Genomic DNA, 27,268 nt, shown 5'->3' on the forward strand with positions numbered 1-27,268 from the left:
CTGAACATTTCCAGCTAAGTAATTTCAAACACGTATGATAAACATTATATTTAAAGTTAAGAATTAGTAAGTGTTCTGGGTATTTTATTGGGCCCTCCCAGTAATGTTTTAAAATTATTCTTGAACGGTAAAAATCAAACTAGATAGAAATGAAATATTTATTTTAAAGGCCTTCTTCACCCCACCTCACACTGAAGCCTTTGCCTTTTATGGCATGATGTTTGGTGTAGAGAATACTGGGGGCTATCCCAAATGAAATTCCCCAGCAAAGAACCTTTTATGTTGTACTGAAGAACCATTTTCCTAAATAGCAATCCTTTTATGGTATTAATTTCCAGGAAAGGAATTCTAAACAAAGTGAACAAAAGCAGTGAATGTCAATCAAAATTTACCAAACTCTGTCACATCACGCAAATCTTGGTTTAGGTTTTTGACTGTTAAGAAAAGACGATGTTAAAATGTAGACTATTTCTACCATTGTAAAGTTTATCTCCAAAGCTGGAAAAGTCCATTTTGACAGTGCGAAGTTGTTCTAGACTTTGCCGGGAAATGCTGGCTGTGCTTTGTACCACACACATATAAGGAATAAAACTGCATGAATTAAGGAATTCAAAGCATACACACCATTTCAATTCCCTGAAAGAACACCCTGTTAACAGAGCGGTTTCCTTAGGTTGTTTAGAATAAATATGCTTCCAACTATTTTACCTTATGATCTGTCCTATTAAAATGATAAACATTTTTTAAAATGACTTAACTGACTGAAGGCCATCCACATCCCATTTTATATTCCAGCCACCTGATATGAAATTCAGACCATCATTAAAGCCACAAAGTTTTAACAGGGGAAACTAAATTTACAGTACATGTACAAAATCATGCGAGAAGAAAAGAGATGAAATGAATCAAATACCTGCTTGTTCTTGTACTTTTTTAGATAGCGAGGGGACACCAAACATTCAGGATTTATATCAGTTGTGATCTGCTCTGGTATTAACTGAGGATCTGGGTTTAAATGCTGCATCTTCAGGAAGGAAAGAATATTTTGGACTTCTAAGTTGTAAGAACTGTCTGCCATGGTCTTGCCTTTGGAGGCTAATCTGCAGGCTGCCATCCAGTGTGCATACTGTTTTTCCTGTTGAAAAGAAATACTGAAATATGAAATGTATCACATGATGGGTCCTTTAAGTATAAAATGTAAGGACGACTGGTCAACTCACTAGGGAACTGAAGAAAACTGAAGTTCACACTTTTAATTGGAAAACTTACATTGTCACAACGAAGCCAGATTTCATTCATGCCCTCTGCAACTGGAATCAGGAGTTTAATGTTAAATTTTTGGCCTGAAATGTTTACATCTGGGGTAACTTCACATCCTGTAATAAAAAAATTATTAAAATGGTCAAATTTACCTTTAAGAAATCACAAGCCACTATAGGTAGCTCTCATTTTATGGTATCTTAACATGCTGAATTTTGCTGTTTTGGAATCTTTAAACTGGGAAGCAAGGTTTTATCGCCCAATAATTGTTTGAGGTGGAGCAAAAGAGATCTAGTGTAGAAAAGGGGTATAATGCAGTTTGTGGTCCTCATAAAACTTCATTGAAGAGAAGGAAAGGGTCCTGTTAAAAGGATATTACCAAAAAACACGACCCCACAAGTTTGATATTGTGCTGTTTTAATATCATTCAGTTCCTTAAATCTCAAGGTATTTGGGACTTTTAAGTTGCTAAATGTATAGGGATAACATTTTGGTAAGAATAAGCGACTGTTCAAAAGTAACCTCTCTGCCCACTGTGGGGCTTGAACTCATGGCCCTGAGATCAAGAGCTGCCTGCTCTACTGGCCAGAAGCCCCAAGAATAAAGGACTTTTATGATGCCTTTTCTGTGAAGCATTAGCTAGCAGCTTTACAGAAGGGCACACAGGTGGGCTGAACATACACTCAGTTAGATGGCGGGATAATGGCTGGCATAAACAAGTAGTAACAGTGTAACAGTGGAGAGGCACCCTGCAATCTGACCTTGTTCCACGCTTCTCTGTCACTTAATTACTGCCCATTTGTGGAACATCTCTAAGCCCAAATTTCCCAACCTTAAAACTCTACCTCACAGGAATGCCGTAAGGATAAAGAAGATAACAGACATGTCAGAGCTTTCTAAACGGTATTCCAGTTATCACCCTCAATGTGTCTTAAGACCAGCAAGTAGGCTCCTAGACTGTTAGCAGGGCCTGTGGTCACTTTGCTCTGTGTACCGGAGCAACATCTCTCTGTACAGAGAGTATAAGGAACAAGATAATAAAGCTCTCTACATCTACCACAAAGAAAGGACAAATACAAAGCACTGTATTGAAAACAACAGAATATTGTACTTTTTTTAATGTTTATGCACTCTGATAAGAGGGAGTGGGCACTGCACACGCATGCAGGGGAGGGGCAGAGAGAATCTCAAGCGGGCTCCACACTGTTAGCGCAGAGACCAACTGTCGAGCCGGACGGTGGCTCGATCCCGTGAACCGTGAGATCATGACCTGAAATCCAGAGTCAGACGCTAAAACGACTGAGTCACCCAGGCTCCCCAAGAAACAGAACATTTTAGATAAATGGAAGATCCTCTTCTCCTTTCCAGAAACACCTATCATGAATTTAGTGGACTTTCTCCCTGTTTGCTTTCTTTTAAAAAATATTAGCTACAGCATTTACCTCTTTCTGTACAAGGATTACAAACTATCAGGAAGTTTGCATTTAATCTGCAAAGGTAACACGAAGAGGAGACGTTTGAAGATAGTTCTTTTGCAGATTTCATTACTCACTGAAGCAGACTTAAAAGTACACAATCCCATAATCATGTCTCTTTTAAAAGTAAAACACCAAAAAAACCTAAAAAGCTTGGCGAGGCATAGTGAGTGGTAACTCAGGTGCTACTGTAGGTGCAAAGGCACCTGTCAGGCCACACATCTCAGACAATATTCACTCCGTGCCACCTCGGGTACTTACGACCATGGCAATGTGCCACGCTTCACTGTAGCCCAATTGCTGCTCCTCTGACACGTTCTAACCGCAGTCTTCAAACTCTTTGAGTCCTGCAGCCCTGACACCTTCTCCCCATCATGTTTTCACTTCTTCCTTTTCCTGAGTCCAGCCTGGACACCATTCACCAGCTATCACATCCAACTCCCTAGACTCACCGTATTTCCATTAATACACATTAACCAAGACCTTAACCCTGGCTCCATCCAACCACCTCGCTTTTACTTGCCTATAATAGGCTGCTGAGCACTCTAAGGAGGGGAGGGGGAGAAAAACCACAAAACCAAGCAGATAGGTTTCACCAGAAATTCATGGATTCCCAAACTCTACCTGGCCCTCAACACTTGCATCCTGTGTTTTCAGACACTCTCAACAATGTTTACCTCAAATCTTCTCAGGCCTCCGATGCCGCTCACTCTCAGGGGACAACTTCACATCTTTTCTCCAAGAAAGCCATGAGAAGTAGTCACACAGCTTCCTACCACCACAGCCGATAAAGCTTGCTGCCCTCACTCCCACAGTGGGATGGCATCTCTCTGATCCCAAGTGGGCTGTTTTCTGCCATCCCAGGAACCTTGCTCCATCACAGAGATCCTCTTCCTCTCCCAGACACTACTTCTCTATTTCTAGTGTGATGTTTCCATCAGCATTTCACTTCCTTGAGTCTCTCCAATCTTGAAACAAAATGCCTTTCTCCTCCACCTTATACCTCTCTCTGCTGTTACTGCCCTCTTTCCTCCCTCCTTATTACAGGTAAGGTTCATCAAAAAACTATCTTTGTTTCCTATTTACTTCTCAATGACTGTACTTTGGCTCCCATACTCAAAAGGCCACTGAAATCCGCTCCAATCTGTTCTGCATCAAGGCCACCAACCACCTCCAATGTGGCTAAATGCTATGTCGGCTTCACAGTCTTTATCTTACTTTTCTGTAGTATTTGATGCCAGTGATTACGCTGTCCTTTTTGAAACAACTTTTATCTTAGTTCCCACCATGTCTCATTTCCATGGTCTCCGTAAGCATTTTTTGTTTCCCTTCCTCTAATCTGCCCTGTATCTCAAACACAGGTGTTCTACAGGGTTCTGTTCTTAGCCTTTTCATATTATAGACAACCATTCTAATGGCTGCCATTTATCATTAACGCTAAAACTGATACCATAAGTATCTGCAGTGCGGATCTCCCGTGATCCAGTGGCCTACAAGTTACCTCCAACAGCTATCCCACAGGCACCTCAAATTTAAAATAACCCAAAACTAAACTCACTGTCCTTCTCCCCGAAATAAGCTCCTCTATATTCTCAACTCTATCCATCCAACTTGTACAAGCCAGAAATAAGTCCCTCCCCATGAGCCTCTCCCAAATCAATCACTCAGGATGCTTGCTGACTGGGCTTTCTCAGGATCTTCTGAATTTGAACCCTTTTCTCCATCCATATTGATCACCTTAATCTGGATCACTGTCACTGTTCTAAAATTATTCCTCTATACTGTAGCCAATATAAATAGGATGGATCCTGTTATTTTCATGTTAATACTTTCTCAGTGACACTTCATTGCTGCCAGTTTAAAAAACAATCCCTAACATTTTTATCCTCCAAAACATGCCAATTTCTTCAGCTGTTGTCCCTCATCTATGTAGAAATCAGATTCAATAGCCACTAGGAAGCATTCATCCTCTGACTTGATTGAACTCTACATTCCAACAGCACAAAACCCCCTGTGGTTGCTGATGCTTTTCTCCAGGAATTTCTGCATACCAGTCTCTGCCACAAGGTTTTTACCAATTCTCCTTCCTTCCATGGGCCTTGAGTTAGACACTGGATCTAACTCTGGCATTATTTCTGCCAGGATATTCCCCACCATCGCTGAACACTGAGACAGCACACACCCTTATCTCTGCTCCTCCTTGGACCTGTTACTTTTTAAAGTACTATTCATTGCCCAAATTGTCACTGTTTATCTCCCAAATGCTCTAAACACCCAGAGGGGTGGGTCTGTAACCTGTTCCTGCTCATGTCTCCAGGATCTAGCACAGCTGGGGCACAGGAATTCAATCAGTATTGGAACTGAAGTTGTTTTTAGAACTTTTCATTTTAGATCTCCAAAGGCCTTAGAGAACATCTAGTCCAAAGTCCAAAGGCATGGAGAACACTCTCATTTCTTAGAGGAAGGTACTGAGGTCCAAATGGGCTATTTTTCTAAAATCACAGGGCTTATTTAGTAGCAGAACAGGAAGTAAGCCACTTGATTTTTAGGCTAGTGATATCTTCATTAGTGTGATGTGTGGGAAAATGCTCTTTTGGGAGGACATGGAAAAGGTAGGATGACAGCACACTGTAAGCCATTTTCCATACTAGGACTTGACTTCTCAGTCATGCAGGGGGGAAGGTTAGGGATGTAACACGGTTAGAGAAAGCAGGGGTCAGAAGACAGATCTAGTCTCTAAATCAAGAGCAGATAATCTGGGCTGGTCCTGGGCAGCTGAGGACAGAAGCAAGAACAAGAGCTGCAACAGATTCTAAAAGTAACAAATAACAAAAGAGACCCAAAAGTTAACTCATGGGTCTTGGAAAGAAAGGCAGTTAGCCTAATTCAAAGTTTTAGGAAAATTACAGTATTCCAACACATGGGCAGAGCAATCTTCTACCCAGGCCAGGGGTTTCCTTTTTTTAAAACAACAGTTCAGATAACTAGTGAGCAGAACACAGAGCAGAGATTTGGACATTTCGTTGAAATATACTAAAAATATCCTAATGTACTACGTAGAAAAGAAAATGAAGACTATAGATCAGGGAAAGCACCTTTATATTTTAAGCAATAAATACAATATTTTGAGAATAATTTCTGTGAATGAGTCAGGGGCCCCCTTCTTGGGTACTTTTGTCCAAATATGGACATTTTTAGTTAGAAAGGCATATTGCTTTACATATAATGATAAATGTACATGCAAAACATAACCCAGAGGAGAAACGGGTTGGGCCAATACGAATGAGCTTCTTGGACAACTAGCCTGCCAAAGGAACTGCAACCAACAGGCCGTGAAACCAGGAGGCTACCCCGCAGCTCCATAGCCTGGAAACACCATGCTCCTTTCTCAATTCTGCCTCTCCAACCCCATAACTTAGTTGGGAATTGAAGTCTTACATGAATGCATCTGATTGGAATAAAAATCTCACTGCAAACAAACAAGTCCAGAAAATGTATTTTAGTTTTCTAGCCTTTGCTGTAAGAGTGTGGAACAGTGAGATGACAATCCACCAAGCATGCTGGTGCCAAGGGTGCAGGGAGTGTGGTGTGGGCACATAGGAGAGCAGTTCTCGCTGGAAGTGAGCCAAATGGTTTTAGTGAATATCCCCATAAGTGAAGTGGTGATCAACAATCTGCAACACCCTGCAGATAAATCACGGCAGGAGGCAGCAAGATGTCCTCTAGCCGTAGAAGAACCAGACCAACCTGGACAGGAAATTCTCCTTCTGCCTGAACCACTGCATCAGTCAGATAAAAGAAGTGAAGGAGCAGTGTGAAGAACCAAAGAAGTCACCCAAGTGGGGAGTGAAATGGAAAAAAAAAAGACCAAAGCCAGTAGCTCTAAGTCCTCAGCCAGGAGCAACTCAGGCCACAGCAAACAAGGTTGCCACAAGGGAGTAGAAACATGTCCAATAACATGTGCCTCAAATACCAGCCCCTTAGTGACAGCTTTGGATTTGAAGAGACAAGAGGAAACCAAAGAGATTCAGGTTGTTGACGAGGAGGAGCCTCAGAGGTGTATCCTGGGGCTACCCCAGGAGCCAAACTGAGAGCAGAGTGTCGAACGAAAATGTTCAGGAAGGTGTTGTGGGAGGGTTAAGAAGTTGGCCAAACCCCATAGGTGCCTGCTGCCCCATTGCGGAGCCAAAAAGAGACTGGGGGTCGTGAGGGGGACCAGCTTATCATCAGTGAAAGTCAGGAAGAAGAGTAGGATGCTGATGAGGAAGGGAAAAGCCAGCAAAAACGGAGAGGACTACAACACAGATGAGAATGAAGAAAACCTGAATGACCTAATGCTGAGGATGAGAAAAGAGGCACCACAGATTTACTTGACGAGAAGAAAAGTGGAATCACTTCAAATGAAGACTGTACAAAGAGATTACAACGAAATATTTGTGGGAAATGGAATGCTTAAAATTGTGACAAAAACTATGTACCAAAAAAAAGAATCTAGACCTAAAAAAGTACCATAAAGGAGTAATGTATCTGCTGAGGAACACACCCCTGCGCCACCCAGCAAAGTGAAGTTTATTGACTGTTAGCCAACAGAAAGTTTCTCCATCAACACTGGTCACTCCAAGGCTTTCCTTACCTCTTAGGTTCATCTGATGAGCTGGTGTGCCACTGGATTCTTCTTTGCTCTTATAGCAAGAAATAGATGTATCTTTAAAGGTGCACCAATATTGCTTGTAACCTTTTAGAGTCAGTTTTTTCGGCCTACATGTCAAACAGAATTAAGAGAAAAACCACTTTTGAAATAACTTTATCAACAGTATGTTTCAGCAGCAAAGTTTCAAAACATTAAAAGTCTGAGGCCAAGTTTTACATATATTCAACTAAGTTCCCTTGGGCCAGCATGTTATATTCAATGTTGCTGTTATTGGATTTGTCCCCTCTCAATCTACTCAGGAAGATCTCAAACAGTGAATGGGTAGAGGAGAAAGGAGGGCCAACAATCTAGTATTTCTGTCAGTGGTAGCCATCTCTAACACTAGCAGGTCACATGGAAAGGACAAGAAACAAAAGGTGAAGTAAATGTCACCAATCGGAAAGCTCCTAGGTCCTATAATCACCAGCAGATTCCTGAGTGTGTGCAAGGCTGCCTTTGGAGCCTCTCTGAACGAGGGTACTGGTCTCTCTCAGGGTGTAACTGAATGGTGCTTCAACTTGCCACCCAAGGCCAACACGAAGATGACAGTAATCATGACAGAGAGTGGGTAAGTAAAGGTGTGAAATGTGAGAAGAAAGGGGGTAGGGAGCGGCATCTGAAATCATGCCCTTATCTTAGAAACTTTCCATACGGTAAGCTATTATATGTTTAGCTACAGTAAATGGTTTATTCCATAATGGCTTCACACCTTCTATTCCATATCATCTCCTCTCCTTTCTCCCTTTTCTGCTTTAATGCCTAGATTCTGTGGACTGTGCCCAGATTGATGAAAGTCTAGATAAGATACACAAAAACCTTATTATAAAATATGCCTTGAACAAATGAATAAAATTCAATAGAATCTGGGGCTCTGAACAAGGAAATAACTGCTGGCAATAATAGTTAATTATGTCTTGCTTTCACCCGGAGGGGATGTTTTATGCTAAAATGCCACTGTATGTTTCAGTCTACATGATGCAATCTAGGTTACATAATGTTTGCTTTTCCCCTTTAAGAAAAATGTTTATCAGATGAAACAACTCACGAGTACTGCAATTTTAATTTGGTGAAGATGGTTATTTTCTCTCATAATTCATAATGCATATGCTAAAGTAAATTCCAACATGAATGTGACTACAAAATTGATACTTGTCATTCATTAATATTTGGAATTCCTCCCCTTTTGTACTTACTTAAAAACTTTAATATAGTCAGCAAGTTCAGGAATAGAAGTGATGTCACCCTAGGGAAAGAATTAAATCATTTTTTTTCTGATTTTTCTTAAAATTTGAAACTCTAATATTTAGTATCTGTCATCAAGTATCAGTGTATTCAATAAACAAAATTACATAACATACAGATTATTAAGGTTTTAAAAGTACAATCATAATGTATGGTCATATGTACAAAGCCATTTTTTTTAAAGTTTGTTTTGTGAGAGAGAGAGAGAGAGAGAGAGAGAGAGAGAGAGAGGGGATCCCAAGCAGGCTCCACGCTGTCAGCGCAGACCCCAATGTGAGGCTCGATCCTACGAACCATGAGATCCTGACAGAGCTGAAACCAAAAGTCTAACCAACTGAGCCACCCAGGCACTCCACAAAGTCATTTTTAAGTGGCATACAAAGCTAATAAAAAATGTGATCAAAATGGCAGTTCATATAACCTATAAGAACATATTATTCTAATTCAGCTAAAATTGTTTACATCTGCACATGAAAATTTTATAAAATCCTAACAGCCCTTAGGTCAGTGTTTCTTCTGTAACAACTAATTCCTAAGCTTTAAAACTAAACTTAGCATTTAAAATTTTTCCCAAGATCTGCTTTTCTCTTTTTGTAACATTTTAAATGTGAAGCTCACTGAATGGATGTTACCATGACTTCACTCTACCTTTTACTCTGCAGAAATGTTCTTCCACTGCTTGTGAGAGAATGTGCAGATATCTCGAGATCTATCTTTACTGTATCCTAGAGACTAGAATATTAATTTAAAATTTTTCCCTGAAAGTTTCTGATAAGTCAACACCTGTGTTCTCTAAAGCATTAAATCCACAAAAAGGTAAGAATTCAAACTAAACTAGTAGGGAAAAAGATTCACCATACCAAAATTGTTGATGTTTTCCCTCCTTCCAAAGTGATCTCCAGGTCTGAAAGAGCAGCATCAACTTCGTCTACTTCTTTGTCACTGTTGTTCAAATGATTCTCTGATGTCATGATTGACAGCTTATTGATGTGATACTGAAAAAAGAAATGATATTTTATTTAAATGTCTGTTCTAACTAGTAAAACTTTAAAATGAGATCACTATTCGCATCTATATTGAAAGCTTTTCATCACCTAACTTGAAAAGATATAGTGTCCAAGAACTAGAATAGGAAAATAAATGGCAATGCATCTAAAATCAGTGTCCTAAACATCCCAATAAATATTTATCCAGGATATATGAAAATGATTTAGTTTGGGAAGCCCTAGGACTTAGAGTTAACAGGTTGTCCACTAAGCTCCACATGAGCAGAGATTTTTTTACTCTTTTCTCCCCACTGCAGTATTCCGTGTGTCTAGAACAGGTCCTAGAACCAATGAATACTGAATGAATTAACAGAATATGCATCAGGTCTTTTGTAAAAATATATTAACATTGATTACCTTGTGTTACTATTACTACCCTGCAGAAGAAAATTAGTTGAAAGCTAAAGCCCTTCTTCCCCTGGCCCCCCAGCCTCAATTCAGTGCTGAAAACATGATCAGAGGAAGATGATGTTTATATCTCAGTTACGTAACAATGATAAGATGGATTACATTTATATGTGAACACACACACGTGCATATTTGTGTATATATACCAGAGTAGTGGTAAATACTCCTTATGCAGCTAGAAAAATCTTTGCATAAAGAAAAACTAGTAATGATTTTAAATATATTTAGGTCACTTAGAACAAATATTAATAATCTATTAGATTCTGATGCTAAACCTTACAGAGGTTTCACACAAAGGTAAGTAGAACTTTTGAATCACTTAATCTAAAAAAAAAACCTCTCTTTTTTTTTTTAAGTTTATTTATTTTGAGAGAGAGAGAACGTGCATGTGTGAGCACGAGCAGGGGAGGAGCAGAGAGAGGAAGACAGAATCTCCAGCAGGCCGCACGATGTCAACACAGAACCCGATGTGGGGCTCGAACCCACGAACTGGGGCTTGAACCATGAATCATGAGATCAAGACCTGAGCTGAAATCAAGAGGTGACATTTAACCGACTGAGCCACCTAGGTGCCCCTAATCAGTTTCCTTTCAAAGCATTAAGTAGCACTCCAAATTTCTAAAGTATTCATTCATTGAATAGGATCTATTCATGGGAACACTGAATGAACTAATCTGAGACCAACTGTCAGTGTTCCTCTGTATTTTAAGATTAGTGAATTGATAATGAATAGTCTTTGGCTATACCTTCAACTGTGCTGAAATGAGATCCCTCCAGTGATAGAAACTTCCATGTTCACAAATCATGGAGAATGTGGTAGGTTGAGGCCCTCAGGAAGTTGCCTCAAATGTCAGTAACATTAAGAATCGTCAAGAGAGTTGGTTAAAAATACATATTCTTAGGTTCACCCCACAGAGATTTTAATGTAGCAAATCTGGAGTCCAGCCCAGAATCTGCATTTTTATTAAGTGACTTAGGTGATTCTGATGCAGAAAGTCCTTTTAAGTTATACTGTAGAAACCCTGGCTATGAATGGGAATGGTCATAAAACCCCAGCTTTGCTTTCAGAGGTGCATCGGTTATCTTTTAAATGTTACAATACAGACTTGGACCTAAATACTTTAAAAACAGTGTTATTAACCTTTCTGTTTTTGATCCACTCCTCCTTACTTTGTTTCTTTTTACTATTGTAGATTTACGTTACACAGGGAACCAGAAGCCCCAAGTTCAGAGTGCAGACTAAAATAAAAAGAATAGGCATTTCTTTCCCATCTTCTCAAAGTTTCCCCCTTCTGTACTGGATGGATTCTTAGAGCCTTTGGTTCAGTTTCTGGGAAGGCTTCTAAGAACTCAGGATTTGTAGTCCAAAATTCTCTTATAGAATCTAGATTCTAGGGGCACCTCGGTGGCTTAGTCAGTTAAGTGTCCGACTTTGACTCATGTCATAATCTCACGGTTTGTAGGTTCGAGCCCCAGGCTGGGCTCTGTGCTGACAGCTTGGAGCCTGCTTCAGATTCTGTGTCTCCCTCTTGCTCTCCCCCTCCCTCTCTCAAAAATAAACTTAAAAAAAAAATAATAAATCTAGATTCTCAAATGGTTCAGGAGAGCTATGCTTTGGGACATTGTGTCCACAAATTAAAATTCATGTCTTGAAGTGTTTTCTACTGCACTAAAATGGACTGTCTACTGTACACTGGGTGAGGGAAAGCTATGAAATGGTCCTATTTCTGTGAAAATACAACTGTGTGTGTCTATCTGACCCTTGGACAACATGGAGGCTAGGGGCACTGACTCTCCCAAAACCTTACTAATAAAAGTCTGCTCTTGACCAGAACTTTATCAATAAGAAACAATTAACATATATTTTGTATGTTATATATGTATAGACTTATTCTTACAATAAAGTTAGAGAAAAAAATGTAAGGAAAATACATTTACTGTAATGTATTTATTTAGTGAAGAAAATCTGCACATAAGTGGACCCATGCAGTTCAAGCCTGTGTTGTTCAAGGGTCAACTATATTCTCACTCAGCAAATTTTTTTCAGCACCTACTATGTGCTCATAGGTACGTCTGTATCTGTTGGTTTTTTAAAAAGTGCATTATTTTTATAATAAAAAGATAAATACTATATAATAAAAGTCTGTGATTTTCCCCCACATACATTTTATATGTACTACTCTTCTGTCATTGGCAAAACCGTCACTAGAAAATTACAAGCCTATATTCTAAGTGAGAAAGATGTAGGTAGAAAACTATAAACCAAGTGAGATACTTTGAACAAAATTACTCCAGAATTTAATTCACGAAATTCTTCAGATAGTCTGAATTATCCAAAAACACAATAGAAGATTCTTAACTAGCTGATTAAACAAGTCTCTACCTAAACTAATTTATCTGCCATCAAAGATTTTCCTTGTTTAAGCTTTGTTTCGACTCCCTTCTTTTATCATATAAACTAAGGAGAAATGAGCTTTTCTTCTACTGTAAATAGGACAATTTTTTAAGTCTTAACCAGAAAACCTTCCTGGATGCATACAAACATTTGGAAGACTGGGAGCATTTTTATTTGTGTTCTAAAGAGAAGAAAATAAAATCCTTTTTACAGTGAAAGCTTTTAATAAGTAAATGTCAACTTTGCTTCCTGTACTTAAAGAACACTAATTTTGTCAGGACTTCTGGCAAAACCAGAATTCTACCATAATCTGAGAACATTCACCAAAGCCTCATTCAACTATGTGAACTGTAAGAATGACTAATCTGTGGTCAGCTGGATCCCAGTGTTTCTAAGAAGGCAGATCTGTGGATGCCACCCTAATGTTATTTTACTAAAGGGGGAAAGTTTCGAAAATATAAGCACTACTGTATTCTTAAAAAGTTGGTATGCAAGAACTACAGTTGAGAAAACACTGGTTTAATCTAAGGAAAACATTACCTACTTAAAAAAAATTTTTTTTTAATGTATTTGGAGAGAGAGAGGGAGCGCCGTGTGCCTGTGAGCAAGGGAAGTGCAGAGAGAGAAGGAGAGACAGAGAATCCCAAGGAGGCTCGCACCCTCAGCACAGAGCCTGAAGTGGAGCTCGATCTCATGAACTGTGAGATCATGACCTGAGCTGAAATCAAGAGTCAGACACTTAACCGACTGAGCCACCCAGGTGCCCCTAACTACACCTTAAAGATTATCATTCTGAAAACTAATTTATGTTTTGTTTCAGTAGTCCATTAAAATTTATCACCTTTAAAATGTATTATTTTTGCTATAGCCACTTAAAAAATATTATCAGCCCCAGCTACTTAGGAAATTATGCAAGTAATAAGCTTCATTTTAGAAATGGGATTTTCAACGTAGATCTTATTTCTAAGGCAAAATGGGGTAGTTTTAAACTAATATATATGTGGGGTGGGAGAATAGTTTTCTTCTATAGGATACAAAAAAAATAGCTGAAGTATATACCACTAAACTCTGAAAAAACAAAAAGTTAAATTCATGTATTTACTTTGCCTTCTAAGTGTATATTCATTTTCAACACAGCAAAAAGCAAACACTATCAAAATGCTACTGGAATTACAATGCAACTTTACTATTTAAAAATAATCCCCTATCCTTTCCATTGAAAAGTCCCATTTACCAATACTCTCCACTACCTGCAGGGCTGCAAACATCATCATTTCTTCTTCTGTGCATTCAATTTCTTCTAGGAGAATAGCCCATTTGGCCTGCTCATAAAGCTGATTGATTCTGATTGCATCATACTGCAGCAAAAGAGACATAATCCTTTTGTAATACATCACCTTTAACATAAAATAACTTGAAAACTGAATATTCACGTCCAACGCTTGGAAAAAAAAAGTTTTAATATACATTTTTTCCCTGGGATTTTTATTTAGTATCAAATACTCAATAATGAGAACGATACTTACAGGGTTAAGTATGTCTATATATACCCACATCTAATTTTCCATTAAAAATAACACTGAGATGTCCAAAACATTATTATCCAATATTAGAAATAGATTCTGTGTTATTTTACAGGGAAACAATCATCAGATATTCCAGAGTTCTTAAGAAAATGAATCTGATTTGAAAGACATTTAAAGGGTAAAAGTGACTGCTTTTCAGTGTTGGTACTGCAACCTGCCACACTAAAATGTTATAATCAGAGAGTAAATTATTTTAGGGAACATCTTATTCACTAGGGAAAAGCATGCTTAGACAAAGTGTCAGGTCCTTGTAAAGAGCAATTATTTTAAGAATCTGAAATAAGACAGTACATATTTGTACTTGTGGAGAAGATTTATTTATATATTGCTGAATTATCCATTTAGTTACATTAAGAAAAATTAATAGTAATGTCTTAACAATACATAGCATCCCCTTCCCCAGCAAATGTAACTATGTTCCTAAAACAACTTTGGTTTTACTAAAATGAGACATGATATGACCCAAAAGGGACTAAAATTATTTTTATAGTTCCAATATATACATTTTACAGTTACAATAAAGAATTACTTAAGCACATAATAAAAAATGAAAACTATATACATGAAAATCTAGACACTAATCTAGACATGAAAAGGATGAGAGGTAGTCAAGAGAGGTTCCTTTCCTCCCAAGGATGATAAATAAGGAAGCAAAAGATCCAAATCTCTGTGCCATATGTATTCTAGGGAAAAATACTTGAGATTTCATAGCAAATTTAACTCTTCTAGGAAAAGCAAAGTGATACAATCATTTGATACTAAAAACATATTACAAAGTTTGGCTATTAAATGGGAAGAAATGTAGGCTTAAAGAATTTTTAAGCAACATCTTTTGATTTATAATTAGAAATCTGAAAGTCATTTAAAAGGTACTATTTCAGAAAAATCTTGTTTTACAAAAAGCACAGCTGAAGAGAAGTGTTAAAAAAACAAAACAAAACAAAAACAACCCTAAAACTAACTTTACCAATTCTGTAGTACCAAGCTAGTGCTTTTAAAAATACAAATCAACCAAAAGTTCAATTATTTTAACAAAAAAGAAAAAGGTTTAATTATGCTTCCGACTTACTAACACAATAGAATTATTTCAAATATAGATGCCTTTGTCTAAAGCTTAGGCTTTTAATATTATTCAGACTTGCTATATATGAATGATTCTTAACCCCATCAACTGCAAAAACCAAACATCCAAATGAACAAAACAAAAAGAAAAAAAAGAAGAGATCCCTCTAAAACCCTCGGTACCTTTGGATTCAAATCAAAAAAGCTGTAATACTTGAATCGGAGAAGCAAGGCCTCATTTTCCTTCACATCCTGTTCCATGAGAGATCTTGAGGAATCAAGCCACCTGGACAGATTAACAAGGGCATTAGAACAAAGCAAGACAAGATTAATAAAGTATCTCTACCTCTCACTGGAGAAAGAAATTCTTCAACATATCTGCATTTTAAAACTTACCCTTGGTTGATTTTTGCTTTGTCTAGAAGAGCCTGGGGCTTGAACATTTTTGCCAAGATTTCCGGTGATGTGATTGGCTGACTGACAGCAAGTATACCAGGGTTGCCTTCTGACAAAGCACTGTCACCGAACCAAGCAGAAGTTGGTGACAAGGGGCTTCCATCATGAGCGTCGTAAGTGGGGGTCATTGTTTTACTATAAAGTCCTGGGCTTGAATATATACTTCCTAATAAATAACATGAAAAACAGGTAGTAAGTATGAAGCGCAGAATCTTAGTTTTCAGTAATACATACTACGATGATTTAAAGCAAATTGTGAAACAAAAGCTTCGTTCTGGAAGGAAAGCTTAGTGCATTATTTTACCTGTCTTGAAAACATGTAAAATTAACTTTAACTCTACTTGTATAACATTCGAACATGTAATAACAAGGTCAAAAGAATATAATTAAGTTGGCAGAAAATCTGGGGGAAAAAATCAGTTCAAGAGAATTAGAAGGAAGACAAGTTAAGGATATAGCTGAAGCAGACAGACCAAGTTTTTGTTTTTAATTGTGGCAAGGCTCACCTTTCAGAGGGCCAATGTAAAGAACATCAGTGCCTATAGGAAAGGAAAGAAAGGAATTCAGAAGATAAAGGAAAGGCAACAATAGAAGACAGAAACAAAGAATGAAAAGGAAAAGGAAATGGGAAAAAGAAAACAACAGATTTTTTCCTAATATGAATCATAAACTAAAGTTAAGTATTTCAAATGAATTTAAGAGTAAAGAATCTTAGAAACTGTAACCTAACTGTAAAATAAATGTTTTTGTCCAATCAAAAGAATGAAATTGTGCTCAAGTGTCCAGGGACAAACATATCCACATTTATCACCCTTTGAAATCCGTACCTTGTTCTAAGAACTCAATGTAATTGAATAAATGCACATAAATTAAGAGAACAATTTTATGTTAATGTTTTCTTATTGAACAGCTAAACTGGTTCCAACAGATTTACAAATAAAGTATTAAAGCAAAGGGGTAGATAAAATTTTGCTAACAAAGATACATTTTATAATTAAGCCCCTGAAGGCAGGGATATTGTATCTTCTAATTCCTCAGTGTTCAGTAGGCCAGACACAAAGTAGAGGCTACATAAATAAAAACTTGAATTAAATCAACTGACAATATATCCTCTATCATCTAAATTATAAAAATTAGGAGATAAAATTAAGACTTAAAAAACAAAAAGTTCAGAATGGCATTAAGTAAAAGCATCTCCCCTTGAAGTCCTAACTCTGTTCATTATATTTTGTCTTCATAATTAAAAAATGTGTAAATGAGTATCACACTGTTAATGGATGATGGAAAGAGAATGGCTGTTTCCCTTACCTAATTTAGGAATATGTTTAGGAATTTCCTTTCCACTCTAACAATCCCTCCCTACCACCTCACCCCAATACAATGATAGAAAAAATTACCTATGAAAAATTGGTGACCATGCTAGAGATTTTTGTAGTTGTCATGACCTAGTCTAGGAAAAGAACACAAAGGGGAAAAAAAAAAAATCTTGCTAGCCACAGGGTATCTGATTTGATGTCCCCAGTAAGTATTCTTCAATGTTAGTGACGAAAGCAACTTGCAGAATCTAAATGTTGTTAAACAAGCAACAAAGAAAGCTGTCAACTCTCCTTTTTAGCTTTAAAGAACACTGGAATAGTGAGTGATATCCTTAAAAGCTAGAACTTTAAAACTACAACGGCATTTTGCGAAAGGGTTACTACTTGGGCACCCATACTTATTAAAAGGGCTGAAAACAGGGGTGCCTGGGTGGCTCAGTCGGTTGAGCGTCCGACTTCGGCTCAGGTCATGATCTCACGGTTCGTGAGCTCAAGCCCCACATCGGGCTCTGTGCTGACAGCTCAGAGCCTAGAGCCTACTTCAGATTCTGTGTCCCCCTTTCTCTCTGCCCTCCCCTGCTTGCACTCTCCCTCTATCAAAAATAAATAAACATTAAAAAACATTAAAAAAAAAGGCGGGGGGGGGGCTGAAAACATTATTCCAGCTCAGCTTGGCAAAGAATAATCCTGCTAGAGCATATATGTATAAGGGATAGAAAAACATTACCTTCTAGGCAAAATCTTCTCATTGTGTATTTCAAAGATCTAGCAAAATAAACCCTTTACTAGGAATGTCAGAATATTGAAAATTCATTCCTAGTATGATGGACTGTAATTACGATTCAGAATTAAAGTTAGAATTGACAATTTTCTTCATGAAGTTTCTAAAACGAAATATATTCCCCTAAGTCACACAACATTTAATGGAATCAGCCACCCAATCGATTCTCTTCCTGCTCAATTTCCTATACTTTGTATATTCTACACTTCATATTTGATCACTTCGTTGTTCCTATTCTTATTCTGTTAGGCACTCCACAGTCATAACTCATTTAGTGTTTCCAACAATCCTATTATTCTCATTTTAGAGGAGCAAATGGAGTCACAGAGAGATTAGGTAACTTGTCCAATGTCAAAAGCTATTAAGTTTCAGAGCCAAGCTATAAATCCGCCAGTCTGATTGAAGCTATACACACTGCCTCCTGGGCACCATAACTTATTTAAGCCATTTCTAATTGGTGTGCATTTATTTATTTAGAATTTTGACTTCACCACTGCTACTGCAAACAAATGCCTTGCAACAGTTGTGTTTGTACCTATTTTCTAATTCTATCAACACTGCTGGGACAGAGGATGTATGTGCATTTTACACTCCTTCTAAGTCTCAGTTCAGTGACAATCCCAACTACCCTGTAATTCCTGATTGCCCGATTTAAACATATTTGAAAAAAATAAATAAATAAAACTTACTTGAAGCAGAAAGCTATTACAGGGCAAGATGAAGCAACATATTTAGTCAGCAATAAAATGGGAGTTTGCTGAATTTTGTGGTATGATAACAAAAACAGTAAGGAGGAGAGAGTTCAACAAGCACTACATTTTAGGGCCACTTACTATAAACATTAAAAACCTTATGTAACTTTAGAATCTGTCTCATAACTTGGTTACTATAAATTATATTCTCATACATTCTTTTTTAAAAGAGAGTACTAAAGAATTTAATACATTTTAGATAATTTCTCATCAAAATATCAATCTCATACCATACTTAGAAAACAAATTTCAGGTAAATTAAAAATAAAAATGTTGACATTACAGGAGTTAAAATATATAAATATGAAACAATTACATAAAAGCATAAAAAGGAAATGTAGAAGAATTGTTATAATACTTGTGAAGATTTTCTTAACCAAGAGTGAAAAACCCCGAACTATAAACAACAAATTTGACTACGTAAAAATGTAAAACTTTGGCATAGTAAAAAAGACCACAAAGAAGATTTAAAAAATGCCAGTATAGGGAAAATATCTAAGATACCAAAAGATTAGTGTATCACTAAAACAAAAATATAAATAAAATGGATAAAGTCCGTGATTTGAAACTAATAGAAAAAAATGTAATGTCTAATGTACATTATTCAACTATTATTCATACCAGTGTTTATCAGGGAAATTAAAAATGTAATTCTGAGATACTATTTATTGTCATATTAGCAAAATTCAGTAAAGATTTACAACATTTAATATAAGGCAGAAGGTAGGAAAAGGGGCATTTTCATGTACTGTTGATGGGAATATAAAACTGTTACTTTTACACTCTTTTTTGGAATATATTTGAATTTCTGGGAAACTTTTTGGAGTAGAGAAACAGTTCAGTATACATTTTCTACATGGAAAGTTTTGGCACTATTTATACTAAACTGGGGAGACCTTTTACTCCAACACAGAAAGATCACCAAAACGCTGTTTAATGGAAAAACTCCAACGGAAGAACAATACATAATACATACTAGGCTACCATTCACGTTATAAAAACAAAATGAGACATGCAAGTATATCACAGAGAAAAGGTACTGGCGAGTTGCGCTCCAACTGTCTACAACACAGTCACACAGCAATCAAGAAATGGCTACTTCTTAAGAGGGAGCAGCAAGGGAATAAGCTGAAGCAGAATTTTCACCTTCAGTTCATTTTCTGTACTATTGGAATTTTTTTATAATGAGACTGTATGAATTCTGTAATTAAAGGAAGATAAGATCCATGAGTACATTACTACCACGTGAGAAAACACAAGTTACAAATGTATAACACCCCACCCCCACCCCCTCGGGAGCTGCCCGTGGCTTTATTTATGAATCTGGTTTTTGGGTAGTCAGAGCAGGAGACTCCACTTCAGTGCAAATCCCTCTTTCAGGAGCCATGACTCACCAGAAAAGGGTGCTCGGATTTTGTTATACATGTTTGCTTTGTGTAAATGTTTACAATTTTATATTAAAGGGGAAATAAGCGTTATTTCTGAGTGTGTATTTTTTACTTTAACAGATTTTAAAACTATGATCCTTTATATATGTGTTTTGGGGGAGCTATGATAAGTTTTATGGCAACCAGTTGGTATTGTTAGCTTTCTATTGTCATCAAAGTACATAAAAATCCTATTAATCCCCTTATCCTCCTCCTGCCCTTAACTCTGGTATACACCAAAAAGAAAGCTTTACTCTCCTTCTTTTATCATTATAAAATAATAAATGTATTTTGCTAGTATGAAAAAAAAACAAACAAATGTATAACACAGTCCCACTTTCATTAAAAACAAAAATGAATACATAATTCTATAATATTTGAATTTTTACACTCAGCATGCATTATTTTTATAATTAAAGAACAGTTTAAAAAAATACCTTGGGGAACCATAAAGTGAACTACATGAAGACTTCAGCCCTGTACACATGGGGCAGAGTCAGCCAAGAGGCAAGCAAAAGCCAGAGCTGTCCTGTGCAGCCCATGCGAGGATGTCTCCCAGCCTTAAAGAAGGTGCTTGGCTTGGGGAAAGCAAACCCTCACACTACTCCTTTTTAATTGGAAACATTTTAGGATTGGACCAGAAGAAAGACTGTGTTCCATCAATGAAACCCCACAGGCTTGGGCAGAGACACCTGTGGCTCCTCAACAAAAGATGTTCACCTGTGTCTACACATCTCAGCCTTCCTAATGAGAGCTCATTTCCCTTGTACTGTGGATCACCCAGTGCCAGAAGAAAGATTTTTGAAATATGAAAATTACTTTTCAGCCTCAAAAAGACTCTTTGAAAAAAAAGCTGAGTTGGTATAGAGGCTGTTAACTCAAAACCAGATTGAAGTGTTGGAAAATGTCTTCAGAGTAAACTGCTATCCTGGCATTGATATTGGAGAAGACTAAGCTCAAAAACTGAACCTAGAACAAGAGAATCCAGATCTGGTTCCAAAACCGGCATACAAAGCTGAAAAGGTCCCACAGACAATCACTTGTTTTCAATAGTGAAAAAAAATTTCAACACAAATCTCCTGGAATAGGAAGAAAACTAAACATGTGAAATTATCTTACAATTGCAGAACATGAAGAATCAATGGAAATATCAAGTATTAAAAATGTGATGTTTTCTGCATTTAGTCTGTTGTCATTTTTTTCTGAAAATATACTGTAAATATTACTATTATAGCATGGGACCTATTATATTTGGGCACTTTTAGTTACAATAAAGGCCTTTCCTACATATTTTAATAAATATTTTCAGAAAAAGGCAGCTATTGTTTAAGTCAGAAAATTTAATAATTTAGTTTGCTAAAAAAATAAAAATTAAAAAAAGTTAAGTATCTTAGTGCTTAAAATGGCAAGCTCCAAATAGGAAAAATGGCATCTTGCTTAAGTGATTTTCCTAACAGTGCCAAACAAGTGAAGTATTGATTAATTTCTGTATATTTTAGGACCCAGAATGTTCCTTTCTCTAAGCTGCCTTTAAAATTTTTAAGAAAAGTTTCTAATGAGATAATTTTCTATTTCTATTTACATAGTAAATCTTAAATTAGTAATCTGTTAAGTCAGTACTACACTGTAAAGTTAATTCTTACTTGGAAAAACTCTTCCCCAGACCCGGGATCAGGCTAGCTCAGTGTGTTCCCTCCCTCATAGGAAATTAGAGATCTGCTATTTTCCTTCTTACGGCTAGGAAGTGGTGAAGCACTCAAGAACATGCCATCTGAGCATAGCTGTATGAGCAAGGCATTTAAAAACTCATAAAATTTTATAATTCTGTGTAAGAATCTGACTAAAGTCTGAGAATCAATTCACTCATGATACTTAAATCTTGGAACATTATTTTTTTTAAAAATTTAGCCTTGCTGAAGTATAATTTACGTGTTAATATTTTACCAAACATTCCTATTACTATTCACAATATTTATTTCAAATATTGTAAGTGGAGAGATGATATTATGTAATGCTTAGAAACATGAATGTTGGGAGCCAGCAAGTCTGGATTTGAATTCTAGCTCTGCCTCTTATTATAAACTTGGGCAAATCATGTAACTCTTGTCGGGTTCTTTCCTTTTAAGTAAAATGAGGATAATACCACCAAAATCACAGGGATCTTTGAGGATCAAATGAAAGATAAAGCATGTATTAAATAACAGTTATCATTTATCGAGTATATATATAATTATTGACCATGCTCACACTGAGATGCTCATAATTCAAAAAGTATGCAGTATTAAACCGAGCCTGAAGAGTCTATCTAATCCTTACCATACCTGCCGTAGAGAAATTCTTGTGAAGCATAGTGTCTGACACCCTGAAGATGTCATGTATTGAGATACATCGACCTGTTGCTATTTATTATAGACACAGTATGCAAGTGACCATATTTTTCAGTATTTGGTCCAATAATCAACTAAGGTGCTGACAAATCAAAAAAGCATACAAACTAGATGGAGTATACATCTGTAAATACTCATCTGTAATTTAAAATCTCTCCAGTTTACTGTATGTAACACCTCAAACAAAACAAAACAAAAAACCAAAAATGAACCCACATTACCTAGTCCCACTTACATTCACTATAAACTGAAAGCAGGGATGATGTCTACTATCAGATGCCTTCAGCAATATAAATCACCATGCATAAATCAAATTTTAGAATTAACCTTACTCTAATGAAAGACACACTACCTCCTCAATTTGTAGGCTTCTTGCCACTAGTCACAACTCTATTCCCTTCATTCCCTCCTCCACATATGACTGGATATAAATTTGATATTCTAAAATTATTTATTTTGTAACATGACTCTATAATACACTGTCTAAATTCCTCAGCCTGACATTAAATACCCTCCAGTGTGATCCTGAAGTTCCTTGGAGGTCTTTCCCCATGAATTGGCTCAGCTGGATTACTCACATCGTGTACTATTCTTTTGCCAAAGTGTTCCTTGTCAATATCATTCTGCTTGGATTGCTGTTTCTCACCATCAAAATCCTAGTCAGTGGAACTTTTTAAAAGCTGAAGTCACAAACTCAGTTTCCCAACCTATAACTAAATATACCCTATTTGGAATTGTTTTGCCTTCCGAATTCCTATAACACTATTTGCTACAACATTTATATATTACCTCCTAAAGTACAGTAACCATGTTTTTCAATTAGCCTATAAACTTATAAGAACGGTCTTATTTTTTGGTATCTCCTAAGTGCCAATCAGTACATGTATAAAGACATAAAAGTTACAAGTTACATAACCTTAGACATTCCTAACCTTATTGTGCCATTTCTTCAACCTTAAAATGAGTAATAATATAATCTGCAATGAGCTGTAGTGAGAATTAAGTGAGTTTCCTCAAATAAAATATGCTAAAGTAAATTTCCATGAGCATAATGTATAAAACGGGCATACACTAAGCACTAAATTGTTTGTTTTCATTACTGTTATCACCCCAGAATTTTTAAAAACCAAGAATAAACTGATTTAACTAATTCAGTTCATTATGGTAACTATAATGTCCAGTCTCTGCATATGCCCAGAACTGAAGAACCATGTAATTTAATTGGTCATCTAGCTACCCAAAAGACACTGCCTATGCTCCTGCTAGATGCCACATAACTGAGTTAGGTTCTGGTAACAAAAACGTGAGAGACAGTTCCATCATGCAAGGAACTCACAATTACTAGGTAAAAATATGCAATTTTTTTTTTTTTTTTTTGCAATACCATGCAATACCAATGCAATACCAAACACAGAAAAGTCCAGTGACTTAAGATAGAAGGATGCCTAACTCAGGTTGGGGAGGTAATGGAAGGAAATTTGTGAAAACTTCTTAAAGGAACAAAACCTTAATAAAGGAAAAAGGTGGAAAGGCAAAGGGATCAGCATATGCAAAGCACAGAAGTTTTAAGTAACCTGGCAAAAGTAATATCTTAACTAAGTAATCGTGGTTTTCAAAGAATACAGGAAAAAAAGAGCTAAATACTACAAAACTGCTGGTTTCTGCAGTGCAAAGAACTGAGCCCACTTAAGGCACTGCCCCTTTTTGACTATTCCTGAGCAGAGAACCAGCCTTCCTTTTTATTGATGCAACTACTAACACCTGACATGATCTACACATGATAGACCCTCCCTGGTGGTGATTTCATGATTGAGAGAAAAAAATGCTGAAGGTGAGTTTTTTAAACTTGACTACTCTCCTGACCTTTGTAATCCATTTGTCAGAAAGACATAAGTATACAGACACATCTATGGTTCTCACACTGAGCCTTTGCTTAGTCAAAGTCTCACCTGATCCAGGAGTGATAAGAGGCCCCTCTAATTCAAGTGCCTCATCTTCAGACTGGTCATCTAGCTTTTTCTTTTTTTTCTTTGTTGGATCTCTGGGTTTTTTCAAGAGAGAAAGTTCTTCAGGGTGTCTGATATCTGTTAAAATAAGAAAAAAGATTATTTTACTAGCATAGTGTAAAATTTAAACACTTTATATCTGATAAATTCATCTATTAATCCATTCCAATGTAAGAATTCATAATTTGCTTCTGTGTACATATGTGTTTGTGTTGGGCCAGACATTACTGCCACGCAAAACACTAAAGTGTGGCACTTCTAAAAATAATCTACCAAAGCATTCAATTCATAGCTATGTAATAAAATAGTAACCTTGAATTGGAGAGAAAACAATCTGCTAGAGTACAGAAAGAAAATATTAGAACTCTTACTTACATATTTATTTTTTAAACATTTTAGAACCATAAAAAATTACAATTTATATCCTAGCCATAGCAATTAGGCAAGAAAAAGAAATAAAAACATACCAATTGGAAAGAAGTAAAATTGTCACTATTTGCAGATGACATGTTAGTATATATAGAAAGCCTTAACTACTCCATCAAAAAGCTGTTGGAACTGGGGTGCCTGGGTGGCTCAGTCAGTTAAGCATCCAACTTCAGCTCAGGTCATGATCTCACGGTTTGTGAGTTCGAGCCCCGTGTTGGGCTCTGTGCTGACAGCTCAGAGCCTGGAGCCTGCTTTGGATTCTGTGTTTTCCTCTCTCTCTGCCCCTCCCCTGCTCACACTCTCTCTCTTCTTCAAAAATAAACAAACATTAATAATAAAAAAAAAAAAACCTGTTGGAGCTAATAAAACTGAGTGAAGTTTCAGGGTATAAAAGCCTATTGTGTTTTTATACATAAATAACAAACTGAGAAAGAGACATCAAGAAAACCAATCCCATTTAAGTAAAATACTATGGAATAAACTATACCAAGAAAGTGAAAGACCTGTACACTGAAAACGAGGAGTTGATGAAAAAAATAAAGACACAAACAAATGGAAAGATATTGTGTTTGTGGATCGGAAGAATAGGTATTATTAAAATGGCTATATTACTCAAAGCAATCTGCAGGTTTAATGCAATCCCTATAGAAAGTCTAATGATACTTTTCACAGAACTAGAACAAATAATTCCAAAATCTGTATGGAACCAAAGAAGACCTTGAACAGCCAAAACAATCGATAGAAAGAAAAACAAACCTGCAGGTGCATGCTGCTCGATTTTAAACTATACTACAGGAGTACCTGGATGGCTCAATTGGTTAAGCATCCAACGCTTGATTTCAGATCAGGTCATGACTTCATGGTTGTGAGACGGGAGCCTGACGCTGGGCTCCACACTGAGCATGGAGCCTGCTTGGGATTCTCCCTCCCTCCCTCCCTCTTTCTTTCTCTCTCTCCCCGGCCCCTCCCCGACTCATGCACATGTGGTCTCAAAAACTGTACCACAAAGCTGTAGTAATCAAAACAGTATACTGTTAGCACAAAAACAGATATATAAATCAATGGAACAAAATAAAGAGCCCAGAACTACACACACGCACGCGCACACACACACACACACACACACACACACACATATATATATATACGGTCAATTAATTTATGACAAAGGAACTAATAATATACAATGGGAAAGAATAGTCTCCTCAATAAATGATGCTGGGAAAACTGGTCAGCTATATTGAAAAGAATGAAACTGGATCATATATGAAAATTAACTTAAAAGTGCTTGAAGACTTGAATGTAAGAACTAAAACCATAAAATTCCTAGAAGAAAATATATGGTAATAAGCTCTTTGGCATCAGTCTTAGAAATATTTTTTTGGACCTGACACCAAAGGCAAGAAAAACAGAAGGACAAATAAACAAATGAGACTGCATCAAACTAAAAAGCTTCTGCACAGCAAAGGAAACCAATAGAACCAGAAGGCAACTACTGAATAGGAGAAGATATTTGTACATCATATGTCCGATAAGGGGTTAATATCCAAAATAAGTAAATAACTCATACAACTCAATAACAAAAAAAAATCCAATTAGAGGATCTGAACAGACAGCTTCCCAAAGATACACAGATGGCCAAAAGGCACATGAAAAGATGCTCAACACCACTAATCATCAGGGAAATGCAACTCTAAACCACAATGAGATATCACCTTACACCTGTCAGAATGGTTATTATCAAAAAGACAAATAATACGTGTTGGAGAGAATAGGGAGAAAAGGGAAACCTTATGCACTGTTTAGGAACGCAAACTGGTGCAGCCACTATGGAAAACAGTACAGAGGTCCCTTAAAAACTTAGAACTATGACATGATCTGGCAGTTCCACTACTGGCTATCTATCCAAGGATAACGAAAACACTAATTCAAAAAGGTAGCTGTTCACTGCAGCATTATTTACCATAGCCAAGATATGGAAGCAAGCTAAATGTCCACTGATAGATAAATGGATAAAGAAGATGTGGTGTGTGTATAAACACACACACACACACACACACACACACACACACACACACACACACCCCACACTCTGGAATATTACTCAACCACAAAAAAAGAATGAAATCTTGCCATTTGCAACAACATGGATGGACCTAGAGGATATTATGCTAAGTGCAATTAAGTCATAGAAAGACAAATACCAGTGGAATGTAAAAAACAAAACAAAACAAAACCAAGATGCAGTGATACAGAAAACAAACTGGTGTTTGCCAGCAGAGAGGGGAGTTAGGGGGGTGCAATGGGTGAAGGAGGATCAAGAAGTAAAAACTTCCAGTTATAAAATAAGTAAGTCATGGGGACATAATATGCAGCATGGGGAATATAGTCCATAATATTATATTAATTTTGTATGGTGACAGATAGTAAGTGCCCTGTGGTGATCATTTTGCAGTGTATACATGTGTTGATTCAGTATGTTGCATACTTGATACAAATACAATATTTTATGTCAACTATACTTCAATAAAAAAAAAACCTTTCTATTAC

General features: G+C 36.8%; 1 protein-coding gene and 1 pseudogene across 6 annotated transcripts in view; one reads left to right on the plus strand and one right to left on the minus strand.

Moving 5' to 3' along the window:
• FERMT2 (FERM domain containing kindlin 2) overlaps positions 1-27,268 on the minus strand; it is an 84,358-nt gene that overhangs the window by 6,478 nt on the left and 50,612 nt on the right. For 3 of the 6 annotated variants that reach the window (XM_053889422.1, XM_053889423.1, XM_053889425.1), the window contains exons 4-13: positions 24,233-24,367; positions 16,127-16,159; positions 15,561-15,786; positions 15,348-15,450; positions 13,767-13,874; positions 9,528-9,662; positions 8,619-8,668; positions 7,369-7,493; positions 1,270-1,376; positions 914-1,135 (exon numbers count right to left, since the gene is read on the minus strand). In XM_053889422.1, coding sequence (XP_053745397.1) covers positions 914-1,135; positions 1,270-1,376; positions 7,369-7,493; positions 8,619-8,668; positions 9,528-9,662; positions 13,767-13,874; positions 15,348-15,450; positions 15,561-15,786; positions 16,127-16,159; positions 24,233-24,367 — 1,244 coding nt within the window. The remainder of the gene's footprint in view (positions 1-913; positions 1,136-1,269; positions 1,377-7,368; positions 7,494-8,618; positions 8,669-9,527; positions 9,663-13,766; positions 13,875-15,347; positions 15,451-15,560; positions 15,787-16,126; positions 16,160-24,232; positions 24,368-27,268) is intronic. The other 3 variants (XM_053889426.1, XM_053889424.1, XM_053889427.1) reach the window with 1 other exon arrangement.
• LOC109268465 (homeobox expressed in ES cells 1-like) lies at positions 19,993-21,146 on the plus strand (annotated as a pseudogene).

Source organism: Panthera pardus, unplaced genomic scaffold, assembly GCF_024362965.1.
Source record: "Panthera pardus isolate Hobbes unplaced genomic scaffold, ASM2436296v1 HiC_scaffold_24, whole genome shotgun sequence".
Taxonomy (NCBI): Eukaryota; Metazoa; Chordata; class Mammalia; order Carnivora; family Felidae; genus Panthera; species Panthera pardus.